At 40.7% G+C, this 15014-nt stretch overlaps 1 protein-coding gene across 3 annotated transcripts in view; it reads left to right on the top strand.

Annotated features, from left to right (window-relative positions):
• Nucleotides 1-15014, top strand: part of SLC2A11 (solute carrier family 2 member 11) — an 89345-nt gene that overhangs the window by 31054 nt on the left and 43277 nt on the right. The window contains exons 1-2 of one of the 3 annotated variants that reach the window (XM_068242636.1): nt 8216-8307; nt 13608-13700. In XM_068242636.1, the coding sequence (XP_068098737.1) occupies nt 8251-8307; nt 13608-13700 (150 nt within the window). In that variant the 5' untranslated portion in view covers nt 8216-8250. Of the gene's footprint in view, nt 1-8215; nt 8356-13607; nt 13701-15014 lie in introns of those variants that run through there. The other 2 variants (XM_068242650.1, XM_068242645.1) reach the window with 2 other exon arrangements.

Raw genomic sequence — 15014 nt, 5'->3', positions numbered from 1 at the left:
TTTTTCTCCTGCAGGGGCTGCAGCATCGGAACTGGTGATTAGCTTATCTTCTGTATACATTCTTTACTTGATACAATTAAGGCTTGGTGCACACCCGCTAGCAGATCCGCAAAATGCTAGCAGATTTTAAAACGCTTTTTCTTATTTTTCTGTAGCGTTTCACCTAGCATTGTGCGGTTTTGTGAATCGTTTTTGGTGTAGTAGATTTCATATATTGTTACAGTAAAGCTGTTACTGAACAGCTTATGTAACAAAAACGCCTGCAAAACCGCTCTGAACTGCCGTTTTTCAGAGCGGTTTGCGGCGAAACGCCTCCGCAATCCAAAAAATGCCTCACCCCGGGAGTATGCGTTTCAGCAAAACACCTCCCGCTCTGCTGTGAACCACTCCATTGAGATACATAGAACAAGTGTATCCGCAGACACAAGCGGCTGCAAAAACGCCAAAAAACCCGCTCGGTGTGCGCCAGCCCTTAGTAAACATTCTCTGGCTGTGCAGAAACTTATGCTAATGAGTCCTGGAGTGAAACACAGGTCAGAAATCACTGATGGCTGCATTTAAAACAGAATTACAACAGTTATGAATAAAATGCACCAGCAGCTTTCAAAGTAAATAAACTGAACTTCAGGAAATTATAATTTATAAATGAATTATAATACTTGCACTTGCACAAAAGCAAATATGATAATTTTATGGGTTATAAAAAGTAGGAAAACACATTTTTGTTGAATATTTTGTCAGAGTTATAAACCGCTTTAATCAGTTGGTATGTGTTAGTATGCGGTTTTTCCATAGCATTGCATTATGAAAAAGATTTCAGTTAAAATGCGTATAGTGGGAATTGTGCCATAGGAAAACACGGACATTACTTTGAAAATCAGTTGTCTTTCCGTTATAACTGAGAACAACTGATTAACCTCCCTGGCGGTGCATTTCTGTCTGGAATTATGAGTCAAAAGCGATACATTTATTACAAGAATTTTAGGCCTTCAATTTTTCAGTCATAACTCACCAAAATATGTCTGAATAAAAGTCTGGTAGACATTCTGCAAATAAATAGAAGAATGGAACACAAATTTGTTGATTTAATAAAATGTATGAATAAACTTTACAAAATTGTGAAACTGTACAAATAAGTCAGACAGAAAGTAGTGAAAATCCATATACATATACATATATGTGTGTGTGTGTGTGTGTGTGTATATATATATATATATATATATATATATATATATATATATATATATATATATATATATATATATACAGGGTGTGCAGAATTATTAGGCAAATGAGTATTTTGACCACATCATCCTCTTTATGCATGTTGTCTTACTACAAGCTGTATAAGCTCGAAAGCCTACTACCAATTAAGCATATTAGGTGATGTGCATCTCTGTAATGAGAAGGGGTGTGGTCTAATGACATCAACACCCTATATCAGGTGTCCATAATTATTAGGCAACTTCCTTTCCTTTGGCAAAATAAGGACTTGGTCAAAAGAAGGACTTGACAGGCTCAGAAAAGTCAAAAATAGTGAGATATCTTGCAGAGGGATGCAGCACTCTTAAAATTGCAAAGCTTCTGAAGCGCGATCATCGAACAATCAAGCGTTTCATTCAAAATAGTCAACAGGGTCGCAAGAAGCGTGTGGAAAAACCAAGGCGCAAAATAACTGCCCATGAACTGAGAAAAGTCAAGCGTGTAGCTTCCAAGATGCCACTTGCCACCAGTTTGTCCATATTTCAGAGCTGCAACATCACTGGAGTGCCCAAAAGCACAAGGTGTGCAATACTCAGAGACATGGCCAAGGTAAGAAAGGCTGAAAGACGACCACCACTGAACAAGACACACAAGCTGAAACGTCAAGACTGGGCCAAGAAATATCTCAAGACTGATTTTTCTAAGGTTTTATGGACTGATGAAATGAGAGTGAGTCTTGATGGGCCAGATGGATGGGGCCGTGGCTGGATTGGTAAAGGGCAGAGAGCTCCAGTCCGACTCAGACGCCAGCAAGGTGGAGGTGGAGTACTAGTTTGGGCTGGTATCAACAAAGATGAGCTTGTGGGGCCTTTTCGGGTTGAGGATGGAGTCAAGCTCAACTCCCAGTCCTACTGCCAGTTTCTGGAAGACACCTTCTTCAAGCAGTGGTACAGGAAGAAGTCTGCATCCTTCAAGAAAAACATGATTTTCATGCAGGACAATGCTCCATCACACACGTCCAAGTACTCCACAGCGTGGCTGGCAAGAAAGGGTATAAAAGAAGAAAAACTAATGACATGGCCTCCTTGTTCACCAGATCTGAACCCCATTGAGAACCTGTGGTCCATCATAAAATGTGAGATTTACAAGGAGGGAAAACATTACACCTCTCTGAACAGTGTCTGGGAGGCTGTGGTTGCTGCTGCACGCAATGTTGATGGTGAACAGATCAAAACACTGACAGAATCCATGGATGGCAGGCTTTTGAGTGTCCTTGCAAAGAAAGGTGGCTATATTGGTCACTGATTTCTTTTTGTTTTGTTTTTGAATGTCAGAAATGTATATTTGTGAATGTTGAGATGTTATATTGGTTTCACTGGTAAAAATAAATAATTGAAATGGGTATATATTTGTTTTTTGTTAAAGATAATCTGTATTGTTAAAATCGCTCAAAAGTAAACATACCAGTGCGTTAGGGGACATCTCCTATTACCCTCTGTCACAATTTCACCGCTCCTCGCCGCATTAAAAGTGGTTAAAAACAGTTTTTAAAAGTTTGTTTGTAAACAAACAAAATGGCCACCAAAACAGGAAGTAGGTTGATGTACAGTATGTCCACACATAGAAAATACATCCAAACACAAGCAGGCTGTATACAGCCTTCCTTTTGAATCTCAAGAGATCATTTGTTTCTTTCCCCCATGCACTGAAGTTTCAGGCTGCTCTTTTCTTCCTGCAAACAGCTTTGCCCTTGTTTGTAATTCCTCAGTATGTGAAAGCCCAGCCAGCTCAGAGGACGATTTATCCAGCTTGTAAAAGATAAGAGAGAGAAGAGAGAAGCTGCTCTAATCCTAAATAACACACAGGCAGAGTGCATAAAGGGGAGTTCATAGCAGAACCACAACACTGAAGAACTTGGCAGCCTTCCAGACACAGGCTGACAAGTCTGACAGGGGAAAGATACATTGATTTATTACAGAGACTGTGTTAGTAGAAAGTGCTGCAGTTAGCCAGAACACATTAGAATAGCTTTTGGAACTTGTAGGATGATAAAAAACAGGATGCAATTTTTGTTACGGAGTCTCTTTAAGTTGCCTATTAATTATGTACAGTAATAGTCACCTGCACACACAGATATCCCCCTAAAATAGCTAAAACTAAAAACAAACTAAAAACTACTTTCCAAAATATTCAGCTTTGATATTAATGATTTTTTTGGGTTCATTGAGAACATGGTTGTTGTTCAATAATAAAATTATTCCTCAAAAATACAACTTGCCTAATAATTCTGCACTCCCTGTATATATTTATGTATATATATATATATATATATATATATACCTGTGTGTGTATATATATATATATATATATATATATATATATATATTATATATGTATATACATACAGTATATACATATATATATATACATACAGTATATACATATATATAGTATATATGTATATACATACAGTATATACATATATATACAGCATATACGTATATACAAATGCAGATCGCTTTTATTTATGTATTTTTTCTTCTGCCCTGTGCGACTATATATGTATATATATATATATATATATATATATATATATATATATATATATATATATATATATATATATATATATATATATATATATATATGTATAATAATAATAATATGTATATATACACACAGTGTATATATATATATATATATATATATATATATACATACCTGCATATATATATATATATATATATATATATATATATATACATTATATATGTATATACATACAGTATATACATATATATAGTATATATGTATATACATGCAGTATATACATATATATGCATATACAGTATATATGTATATACAAATGCAGATCGCTTTTATTTATGTATTTTTTCTTCTGCCCTGTGCGACTATATATGTATGTGTGTATATATATATATATATATATATATATATATATATATATATATATATATATATATATATATATATATAATATGTATATATACACACAGTGTATATATATATATATATATATATATGCATATATATACCTATATATATATATATATATATATACATATATACATTATATATGTATATACATACAGTATATACATATATATACATACAGTATATACATATATATAGTATATATGTACATACATACAGTATATACATATATATGCATATACAGTATATATGTATATACAAATGCAGATCGCTTTTATTTATGTATTTTTTCTTCTGCCCTGTGCGACTATATATGTATATATATATATGTATATATGTGTATATATATATATATATATGTATATATATATATATATATATATATATATATACATACATATATATACATATATATATATATATATATATATGTATATATGTATACATTATATATGTATATACATACAGTATATACATATATATACAGTATATACAGTATATGTATATACAAATGCAAATCGCTTTTATTTATGTATTTTTTCTTCTGCCCTGTGCGACTCTTCAGGGCCACCTTAAATTTTTGTCCCGCCCCGTGACGTCACGCTGCTCTCTGATTGGCCGCCGGGTCCCCGGAACAAGAACGGGGCTGTGGGGATCCCGGCGGCCAGCAATGCAGAAAGAAAGGCCGGGGAAGGCGGAGGAGAGCCGGGGGAGATGGTGGAGTCCCGCTGCGCAGCAGCGATCGCGCGCAGGACTCCTAAAGTGCAGGGAATTCCTCAGCCTGACCTGAGCTCGGGCTTACCGCTGGCAGCTCATCTCTCCCAGCCCGAGCTCAGGTCGGGCTTACCGCCAGGGAGGCTACGGCATGGAACCCACTGCAAAACAATATCGCTAATCGCAAGCGCTAGCATTTTGTATGAGCAGTTTGTCAGCGGTTTCATGAGCATTTTAGGAAGTGATTTTATAAAGTGTATCAATTTGCCAGCGATTGTGTAGCGATTAGCGTTTTAAAATCTGATTGGTCCTTTCAATTAATTTTAATTTTGTTACAGTGTGTGGTAACGTTAAAACGCTAGCAAAATCGCTCCATGCAGGTTTTGATGAGCGATTATGCCAGCATTTATATACTTTACATTGAAGCGCTAACGCTCCCAAAATGCTGCATGTCCTGCGTTTGTGATTTGAGGAATCGCAAATGCTCCAGTAGAAGTTGCCCCATCCATTTACATTAGCTGAGCGTTTTGGCAAAACGCTAGCGTTCTGTAACTCTCCAAAAATGCTCTCAAAATCGCCCTTGTGGGTTCCAGCCTTAAGGCCTCGTTCACATCAGGTACGTTTCTGTGCGCTTTTCACAGCGCATTGCCCTGCGCGTTCTGCAAGGTATTGATTTTCCCATGTAATTAAATGTGCCTGGTTCACATCTATGCGCTGCGCTGAGTAGCGTTACAAAAACGTAGGGTTGCATGTATTTCTGTGCTTTGAGCTGTAAAGTGCACATCAATGCAAGTGAATGGGTCCACTTTTAGTGCATACAAGCGCGTAGAAGTGCATGCGTTTTTATTACCCCTAATTGGGAAAAAAGATACATTTACATATGAAAACAAAGCTTTATTGGCAACTGCTACTGCTACAATAAGAAAAAGGGGCTTAAAAAAAGCGTAACATACTGAAGCGCACACTAAAGTGCGCACAAGCGCATGCGTTTTTTAACGCGCTTTTGCACGTTTCTCAGTGCAACAGATGTGAACGAGGCCTGAGGGCCCATTCACACTTAGAAACGCAAAACGCCAGCGATTTTTACCGGCATTTTGCAGGAGAGATTTTTCTGCAATTTCACGTGGAAAAATCACTGGACAGTGCAGCGATTTCTCAGTGATTAGCGCTTCTATAGCACTGAAACGTGGTCGCCGGGAAATCGCCTGAAAATGGTGCAGGCTATGCGTTTGCGTTTCACTATTTTGGGCGATTTGCGGCGATTAGCACAAATCACCCAAGTAAGAACGGGCACATAGAGTTTCATTACACTAGCACTTTCAAAAGCGCTAGCGTTTGAGCGTTTTGTCGAAATCGCCGGCAAAACACTCAAGTGTGAATGGGCCCTTAGTGTAATTAACCTACCTAGGCCTTCTTCCAGCACCCTGTAGTTATCCTGCTCCATCGCTGTATTTCTGTTCTTCTTCCTTCAGCTGCTGCTGCGCCCCTTCGAAATCCAACATTTCAGAGGGGACATCGGGTGAATGGAGGAGAGTGGAAAGACAGTGAGGGACCAGGATGACTATAGGGGGCTGGAAGTTAAACTGGGGACTTTACTGTCACTTTAGGTTTTCTTAAAAGCAGACCTGAACTCAGAACTTCCTCTCTGCTCTAAAAGATAAGCAGCAGCATAACAACCATTTAAAGACGTAACATTAACATTCTGTGTTTACAAATGAGCTCTCTGCCATGGAAGTCAGCTGAAACAGGTAAGGAATCAAATTACAACTTGTGTTTAGTCACAGATAAGGGGGAATTAGACAGGCTAAACTCTCTAAAGCAGGCCAGGTTAGCTGGGCATATGTACCTGTAGTATAGGTTAGCTGGGCATATGTGCCTGTAGTATAGGTTAGCTGGGCATATGTCCCTGTAATATAGGTTTGCTGGGCATATGTGCCTGTAGTATAGGTTAGCTGGGCATATATCCCTATAATATAGGTTAGCACTTACCTTCCTCCAGCTCCAGCGGTGGCGTCCTGGTCTCCACTCCCAATTCGGCTGCTGAGGGGTGCTGCTAGAGTAGGAAGTATTGCTTCCAGCGCCGCCCCCAGCCATGACACTGCTTCATGGCAGAGCCGCCCCTGGCCTCTCAGCCACGCCTCTCTCCTCCCCGCGAAATCAGCGGCCAGCAGCAGAATCTGACAGCAATAGTCGATCTACCAATCAGGCGGTCGAGATCTACCGGTAGATCGCAGCCCTGCTCTAAAGTATATACACATAGCTCCCAACTGTCCCTCTTTTGGAAAGACAGTCCCTCTTCGGGAGCCCTGTCCCTCTTTCCTGTTCATTTGTCCCTCTTCCAGGACTTTGTCCCTCTTTCTACGTAAATATATATATTTCTCTACTAAAAAATGTGTTTGATTGACTCTAAACTTTATTCCCATCCTTTAAATTGATAATTACTAATTTTAAAATGTTAATGTGAAGGAAAATGAACCAGGATAGAAAGGACCAGCGTGGTTTGAATTATAAAACAACATATTTTTCTTATGAAATCTTTATGGTATGCGTGACTAGGGGGGTGTGATCAGGGGTACATCAGGGGCGTGGCTTAAAGGGACACTTAAGTCAAACAAAAAAAATTAGTTTTATTCACCTAGGGCTTCCAATAGCCCCCTGCAGCTGTCCGGTGCCCTCGCTGTCTCCCTCCGATCATCCTGGCCCCGCCGGCAGCCACTTCCTGTTTCGGTGACAGGAGCTGACAGGTTGGGGACATGAGTGATTCTTCGCGTTCCCAGACACATTAGCACCCTCTATGCTGCTATATGATATATGCTATAGCAGCATAGATGGAGCTATTGAGGCCAGGAACACGAAGAATCACTCGCGTCCCCAGCCTGTCAGCTCCTGTCACCGAAACAAAAAGTGGCTGCCGGCGGGGCCAGGATGATCGGAGGGAGACGGCGAGGGCACCGGACAGCTGCAGGGGGCTATTGGAAGCCCCAGGTGAGTAAAACTCATTTTTTTTTTTACTTAAGTGTCCCTTTAAGTGTCCCTCTTTCTCATCTCAAAAAGTTGGGAGGTATGCATGCATGCAGGGTGCATGTCTCTCTGCTTTCCTTATGTACTGTGCAGTGTGCAAGAGTTCAGATCAGCCATGTAATGTATGCATGTGTGTGTATGTCTTGCACCCAGAGAGCACTTCCAGCGCTTGCTGACACAGCCTAGTAGTCCATCCAGAACGTGTATAGCACAGAGTCTTGCAGTGTCACTCAGCATGGTGCAGCTATACTGCAGTGCAGTGCCCATACTCGGCAGCCTCTGACTGCGCTGCGCACTCCGGGAGCCTCACGCTGAGCTATACGCACAAGACGCCCCTCCCACAAGCCCCCGGTACGAATGGAGGATGAGGGGGGCGGGGAAGAGCCCCGGGATCGGGCTGGCATACGTAGCCAGGTAGGAATTGGCAGATGTGCGCTGTGACGTCGCGGCAGAAGGTGACATGTAGGTCACGCATCAGTGACGGTGTTATTCTTCCCTGTCGCCTGTCCCTGAGTGCCGTTGTATGTCCTGTGCTGCCCCTTTGACCCCGGTGGCCTCACTTTCCCTCCCACATACACAATTGTGCAACGCAAAGGAAAGGGCCACCTGCAAACCTAAACCTCCCCCTTGTATTGCGTGAGATGCTGTATATATTTACTATGTGTGTGGTAATGCAGCACTCTGTGATGTAAGGCTGAATGGCGGGCGCCTGAGGCGATTTAGATTTTTGACGTTGTTGTATATGGATTAACTACTGACATTCTTATTCTTTTGAAGTTCCATATTATATTGAGGTGCACCCCATTCATACTCTCCCTGTCCTGCACAGAATCAGGTACTCTGAAAGATGAACAATATCCGCAAAGTGACTTAACTAGGCTGTCGACTGACATACAAATGATAATTTCAGGTGACAGTTCTAAGGCCTTGTTCACATCTAAAATCGCTGATGCCAGCGTTCTGCGATTTTGTGTGCTATTTTTTTCCTCCACATTGCGATTTCTTTTGTAAACGCTTTTCTAAACGCTTTTTCAGAGTGATTTGTGTTTTCACTTCCTGACGCAAATCAGGAAGTGAACTCTTTGACCCAGAAATGAATAAATACATTGGGCTTGATTCACAAAGCGGTGCTAACCTACTTAGCACGCCTAAAGACTTCTGGGCGTGATAAGCATTGCACTAAGTAGGTTAGCACCGCTTTGAGGGAAAAACTTGCAAGTCCGGTGCGCGTGAAACGTTGCATAGGGTTTAATGGCATTGCGCGCTTAAACTTTGTGCGCATAAAACTTTACGTGCGAGTTTATTTTATCAGGCCTAAACTGAGTTTAGGCGTGATAATGGGCTTTTCACTAGCGTGCTAACTGTTAGCACCGCTTTGTGACTCAAGACCAATGTATTTATTCTTAAAAGCACTCAGGAAATCGCTATACCAAGCGCTTTTTCAAGCATTTAGTGATTTCCCTACACCTTCCATTGAGGCAAATCACCCCCAAAATGGTACAGGAAGCGCTTCGGTGAGCGGATAGTAAACCACTCATATGTGAACACTCTCATGGGGAATCATTGCACAAGCGCTTTTAGGGCGATTTTGAAAATCGCAGCCGCTTAAAAAAAAAGCCAAAAGCCCCCTTAGTGTGAACAAGCCCTACGTGTGTGTGTGTTTAGTTTATACAGGGGAGTATAGACCAAACCATATAAAATAACCAACCCATTCAAATACTAACAATTTAGTTGTTATTTGATCGATTGTAAGATGAAGTGCGAAATTTCTCTTCATTGTCGATCAGCAATGTTTCTGCTTCCTAATGCCTAACCCTAACCTTACCCCTCCCCCATTTTATCCTCTTCCGCTAACATTAATCTCTTCCTGACACCAAATTACTCCCATTTGCAAAGTCCTTCCTAAATGCTTCTTTGGACGATCAATTCTCCGATTCAATCATAATATCAATCAGAAACTATCATTCCTGCCCACTAACTGAAGTAAAGCTTGATAAGATGAAAGGAATCGCTCCCTTTTTCTGATCAATTCCATTAATCTGATCTCACTGGATAGCAGCTTTACTTCTGTTAGTTGGCTCGAGTGATTGTGTCTGAGCGGTATTACGAACGAATCAGAAAATCGATCGTTTGAAGAATTGTGCTGTTAATGGCCAACTTAAAGGGATCCAAGCAGATGAAAGTTGTTTGCTCATTGCTACTGCTTACTACAGCAGTCCTTATCTGCCTGCTCTTTCTGCAGATGGCAGGCAATGGAAGTAGGGCAATAAAAGCCTCTAACCATAGCTCACAACTGTCCCTCTTTTGGACGGACAGTCCCTCTTTGAGAACCAAATCCTTCTGTCCCACTTTCTTTCTTATTTATTTGTCCCTATTTCAGGACTCGTACAGATCTCTGCAAATGTATGTATTTTATCTTCTGAAAAATGTGTTTAATTGACCCTAAACTTTATTCCCATCCTTTAAAGAGAAACCGTAACCAAGAATTGAACTTCATCCCAATCAATAGCCGATACCCCCTTTCCTATGAGAAATCTATTCCTTTTCTCAAATGGATCATCAGGGGACTCTGTGTGACTGGTAATGTGGTAAAACCCCTCCCACAGTGTGATGTCAGCGCCTCACAGTTCTGAGGTCCTAGGTTGGAGAGTGACAGATGTGATGTGGCAGGGGATTCCAGAGGAGGGGTGAAGCACGTGCAATATATATGCAAGATTACAGTATTTCAGCAACAAAGTTGCTAGGACAATAGACCAAGGTACATTGTTAACAGTAACTAGATTGCAGTCATAATTGTGCCCAGAGATTTCATAAGATATGCATTCTTGAGATGTGGCTGTTCTCAGTCTCCCTCATTTTATTGCTACCCTTTGACACTTCATTCTAAAGGAGTGGAGTAGATGAATACTATTCTCTAATCAGCTGATTTTGCAGTTCCTGGGCTCTTAAAGTCATTGGGACAGAACAGATTGCTACTTATGGTTCAGCAACTATATTATGGAGGGTATGAATAGTTTTTAAGTGTTTTTATTCTGTTTTTGGAATGATATATATTTAATAAAATTGTCATACATTGTTTACATTATCATAGTGTGGTGCTGTTTTCATGAGCTATTTTTTCCTCTTGCATAAATACTTGGGGCCCTAACACATACAGTATAACATAGGTTTACCATGCCTCATGTGCTCCTATGATGCTTTATTAACCACTATGATCCATTAATCTACAGTGCTACACTTGTATAACTGTCTAAATCAATCTTTTAAGGGTCTTTGATGTTATTAAGTAGTTGGTTCTGTTGCTTAACCGTTCTGGACCGACGCAGTTGATATCTACGTCCTGCATGTGCCTGCGCGGATCTGACAGGATGTAGATTTTAACACTCATCGCCACGCGGTTCTGCTGCCCCTGCCGATCGCGCCTCTCTCTCCCCGCCACAAATCACTCGCCCTGCCGTCAATGACGGCAGAGCTGTGTGAGCCAGTTAGGAGGCAATTTCATAGGCTTCCGACCCTGTCATCACTGTAAGCCAATCCCATTGGCTTACATTGATTGACAGCATCAGGAGCCAATGAAAGTGGCTCCTGACATGCTTGCACAGCTCTGCTGTCATAGGAACGGCAGAGAGAGGGACCTGCGGCGGGGACAGAACAGCGTGACCGGTGGGGGCGGCGGATGATTGCGCCGGTTCATCGGTAAGCGCCGTTTTACAATGCCAGCAGTCTCTGGTCCATAAGGGGGCAGAAACTGCTAGTACGGAAGCAGATAATGTTAAAGCTCAATAGTGATTTAAACAAACCTGAGCTGAAAATAAACTTATGAAATACATGTAAGTGATTGTATGTGTAGTAATACACTAGACCTTTGTGGGAGTATCATATTCTTATTTTAAATTTAAGGGCTGCTATTTTTAAAAATGAATCCTAAACAAGAGGCATGACAGTGATTAATTTAGCTGGAAAACAAACAGAAATAACATTATTTTGAATTTTTCACCAATAAATTATCAGGAGTGTTTCTTCAGCCAAATAGTAGTGTTTTGGCTTCTGTTTACTTTTCAGTCAAATTTGACTATTGTTCGCCTGCCTCATTTGCTTCATTAAAACCACTGGTTTATTGCAATGAAGAAAAAATATAAAAAGGATCTTAGGCAAGTTCTTAGTAGGACTAATACTATATTTACCCATGTTTATCTCATCAAGTCCCATGTCAGTTATGGTACACTTTAACCATATCCTAACCCTTGGTATACATATCTACGCCCCATAAAAGTTCACTTTATACCACCCAGGGGCGTAGGTATGCGTACTGTGTTTTAAATGTCTGCCACGCATGTACACATGTGAGCACATACTCCCGTGAGTCTTGTGCACATCAGCTGTAACAGTTGCATTCATTGGTGCAAGGGAACATGTATTCCCTGAACTAATGAATGTCTATTGTTTAAGAATGATCACCGTTACAAACAGTAATAGTGATTATTCTTCACTTAGGGCAGTTTCACACCAAAAATCATCCAAAAAATCGTGTCAGCGATTGCTAGATTTTAGCAAAATTGCCACAACAATTGCAGAAAAAAATTAAAATTTTAAGCATTTATCGATTGATTTTTTTTTTTTTTTTTTACAATTGCGTTTACAATGAAAACATTTTCTCATCGGATCGCAGCTAGTGGAAAAGGGCCCTAACACTCTATTGTAAGATCATAATTTTATGCAAACTAGTGGAAAAGGGCCCTAATCTTCTATTGTAAGATCATAATTGTATGCAAATCTGTGTGCCTTGGAAATGGGTTAATGAAATGCAGCACCTGCTAGATTTGATTGGTCCAGTTCCAAACTGCGTTCAGCAGAGCCGGGACAAGGTCCTCCAGCACCCAAGGCTGAGACACCAAAGTGCGCCCCTCCATCCCCCCCACCCCAGCCATCACACACTGATTGCTATTAGACTAAGAGGTGCCACAGGGCCCCCAACACCTTAATCTCTAGTTATCTGGCTTGCAATCACTGCCTGTATCCCATTTTCTTACTTCTCTCTGCTTCAGACACAATAGGGGAATGAAAGCTGAGTGAGTTGTGCGCCCCCTCCTACACTGCGCCCTGAGGCTGGAGCCTCTCTCGCCTCGGCCCGGCCCTGGCGTTCAGTAGCCATAGGCAGGGGAGTGAATATCAATGAGGAATCACATATGTTGTGCAGAAAAGTAGTGCAGGCTACAGTGGTATACAGAATCGCAGATGGTTCCTGAAAATGCAGCAGCCCCATAGGAAAGCGTTACTTACATTTTCGCATGCGATTTCCACAAATGTGACCCCTGCCTATGATTTCCCAGATGGAGGTGTTTAGAGAGCCCTGGAGATGCCTAAAGGTGGCCACTAACGATCCAATTTCTAGTGAAAAATCGTTAAGGCGATCAGAAAATTCTGATCGGAAGAAAAATCGTTCACTACACCATCAATGAATCAATCTTTGCTTCCTATCTATCACAACTAACAAGAAAATCCAAATTTAGATTTGACAAAAATTAAATCGGACAACTATTTTTATAATCGTTTGTAATCGATTGTGCCCCTCAATGGAGATTATTTACAACCAATCTGATCAGAATTTCTGATCGCTCAAACGATTTTTCGCTAGAAATTGGACAGTTAGTGGCCACCTTTAGTGAATCAGGCCTGTAGTTTCTGTCACTGTTTAAATATGTACTTTGTTTCAGGGATGGGTTCTGCTCCTTACTATGTGTGCTGCTGGTATCGGAGGCACCTTCCAATATGGGTACAATCTCACTATCATCAATGCTCCCACAGCTGTGAGTATGCTGGCAAATCTAAGCACATCTTTACAAAGTAATCTTTATTTTTTTTTTTTTAATGAAATCTTTTGCTATTGTTTATATATCGTATATGCTTGAATACAAGTCCATCTTGTATATAAGTCGACTCCAGTATTCAACCCTATCAAGCTGAATTTTTTTATTGACTCAAGTATAAGTCTTCCCAGCAAAGTTAATGGCTGCTCTTGGGGCTCAGGAGGGGTTACTGCATACAGTTTTGCAGCCAATAATCTTTTCCTGTCCCGTAACTGCAGCCAATAACTCCTCTAGGCCCACAAGTGCTGCAATTATTCACTCCCTTTTATGCAGCCCAGTATTCCCTCCCCCCCCCCCCCCCCTACCCTGCCCCTTTCCTTGTTAATTGTTGTGGCCACGACTTCCAGACCAGTGTTTTCTTGGCATTTCATTTCCTCAAATTATCACTTACCACAGGGTTAATTGCTGCAAATGGGAATGTTACTATTAGTAACATTTCATTTCCTCAAATTATCACTTACCACAGGGTTAATTGCTGCAAATGGGAATGTTACTATTAGTACACACATTACTCAGTGTGCTCAGTGTTGCCAGCGACCCCCATACTTTTATGAAGTGAATCAGACCTAAATTTCTAGACTTATACTCGAGTATATACAGTACATATGTGTGCATACAGTATATGTATTTTAACCTGGAGTAAAGATTATATTCTAAACAAGCTATGCAAAGTTGCCATGTTCCGTAATATACAGTACATTATAGTATTACAGTCTATCTCATATCCGAAGTATAAACACAGTACTACTGAAGGATTAATGGCTTCTTAGGTTAAGGTTACCCACGAATGATACAATCTTGATTTTACAATCTTACAGAATCTATGTAGTAGAAGGGTAACCAAGTGAATATACTTTGAATGCATGCTTTAGGTACTCCTTCATCCTACCTAATAAAATACAAGTGTCCCTGCGTCCCATGTCCCTGTGTCAGTGCTTTTGCGCTACTGCACATGTCCTGCACTGACACAGCCGTTGGGACAGGACGCAGGACGGGCCAGGAGGCGTGCCGGCCAGGTATGTGTGCGTGCGCGGCGGGGGCACGCTGTAGTGGCGGTGACAGACCTAGAGCCCATTTTCAAACGGGCTTAACTAGTACTACATATAAGTTGTAAGATTGTGTAATTAATAAGGTGCCCATTAACGGTACAATTTTTCAGATTCGATCTTTTGACGCAATTTGAATGATAAAAACGTATCGCAAGGCAATTATCGATTGTTCCGATTAACAGAATGAGTTTGAGTATAATTTGCC

The sequence above is a fragment of the Hyperolius riggenbachi genome, chromosome 1, assembly GCF_040937935.1.
Source record: "Hyperolius riggenbachi isolate aHypRig1 chromosome 1, aHypRig1.pri, whole genome shotgun sequence".
NCBI lineage: Eukaryota > Metazoa > Chordata > Amphibia > Anura > Hyperoliidae > Hyperolius > Hyperolius riggenbachi.
Note: the sequence above shows the minus strand (reverse complement) of the source record. Positions and strands in the feature narration are given on the sequence as shown.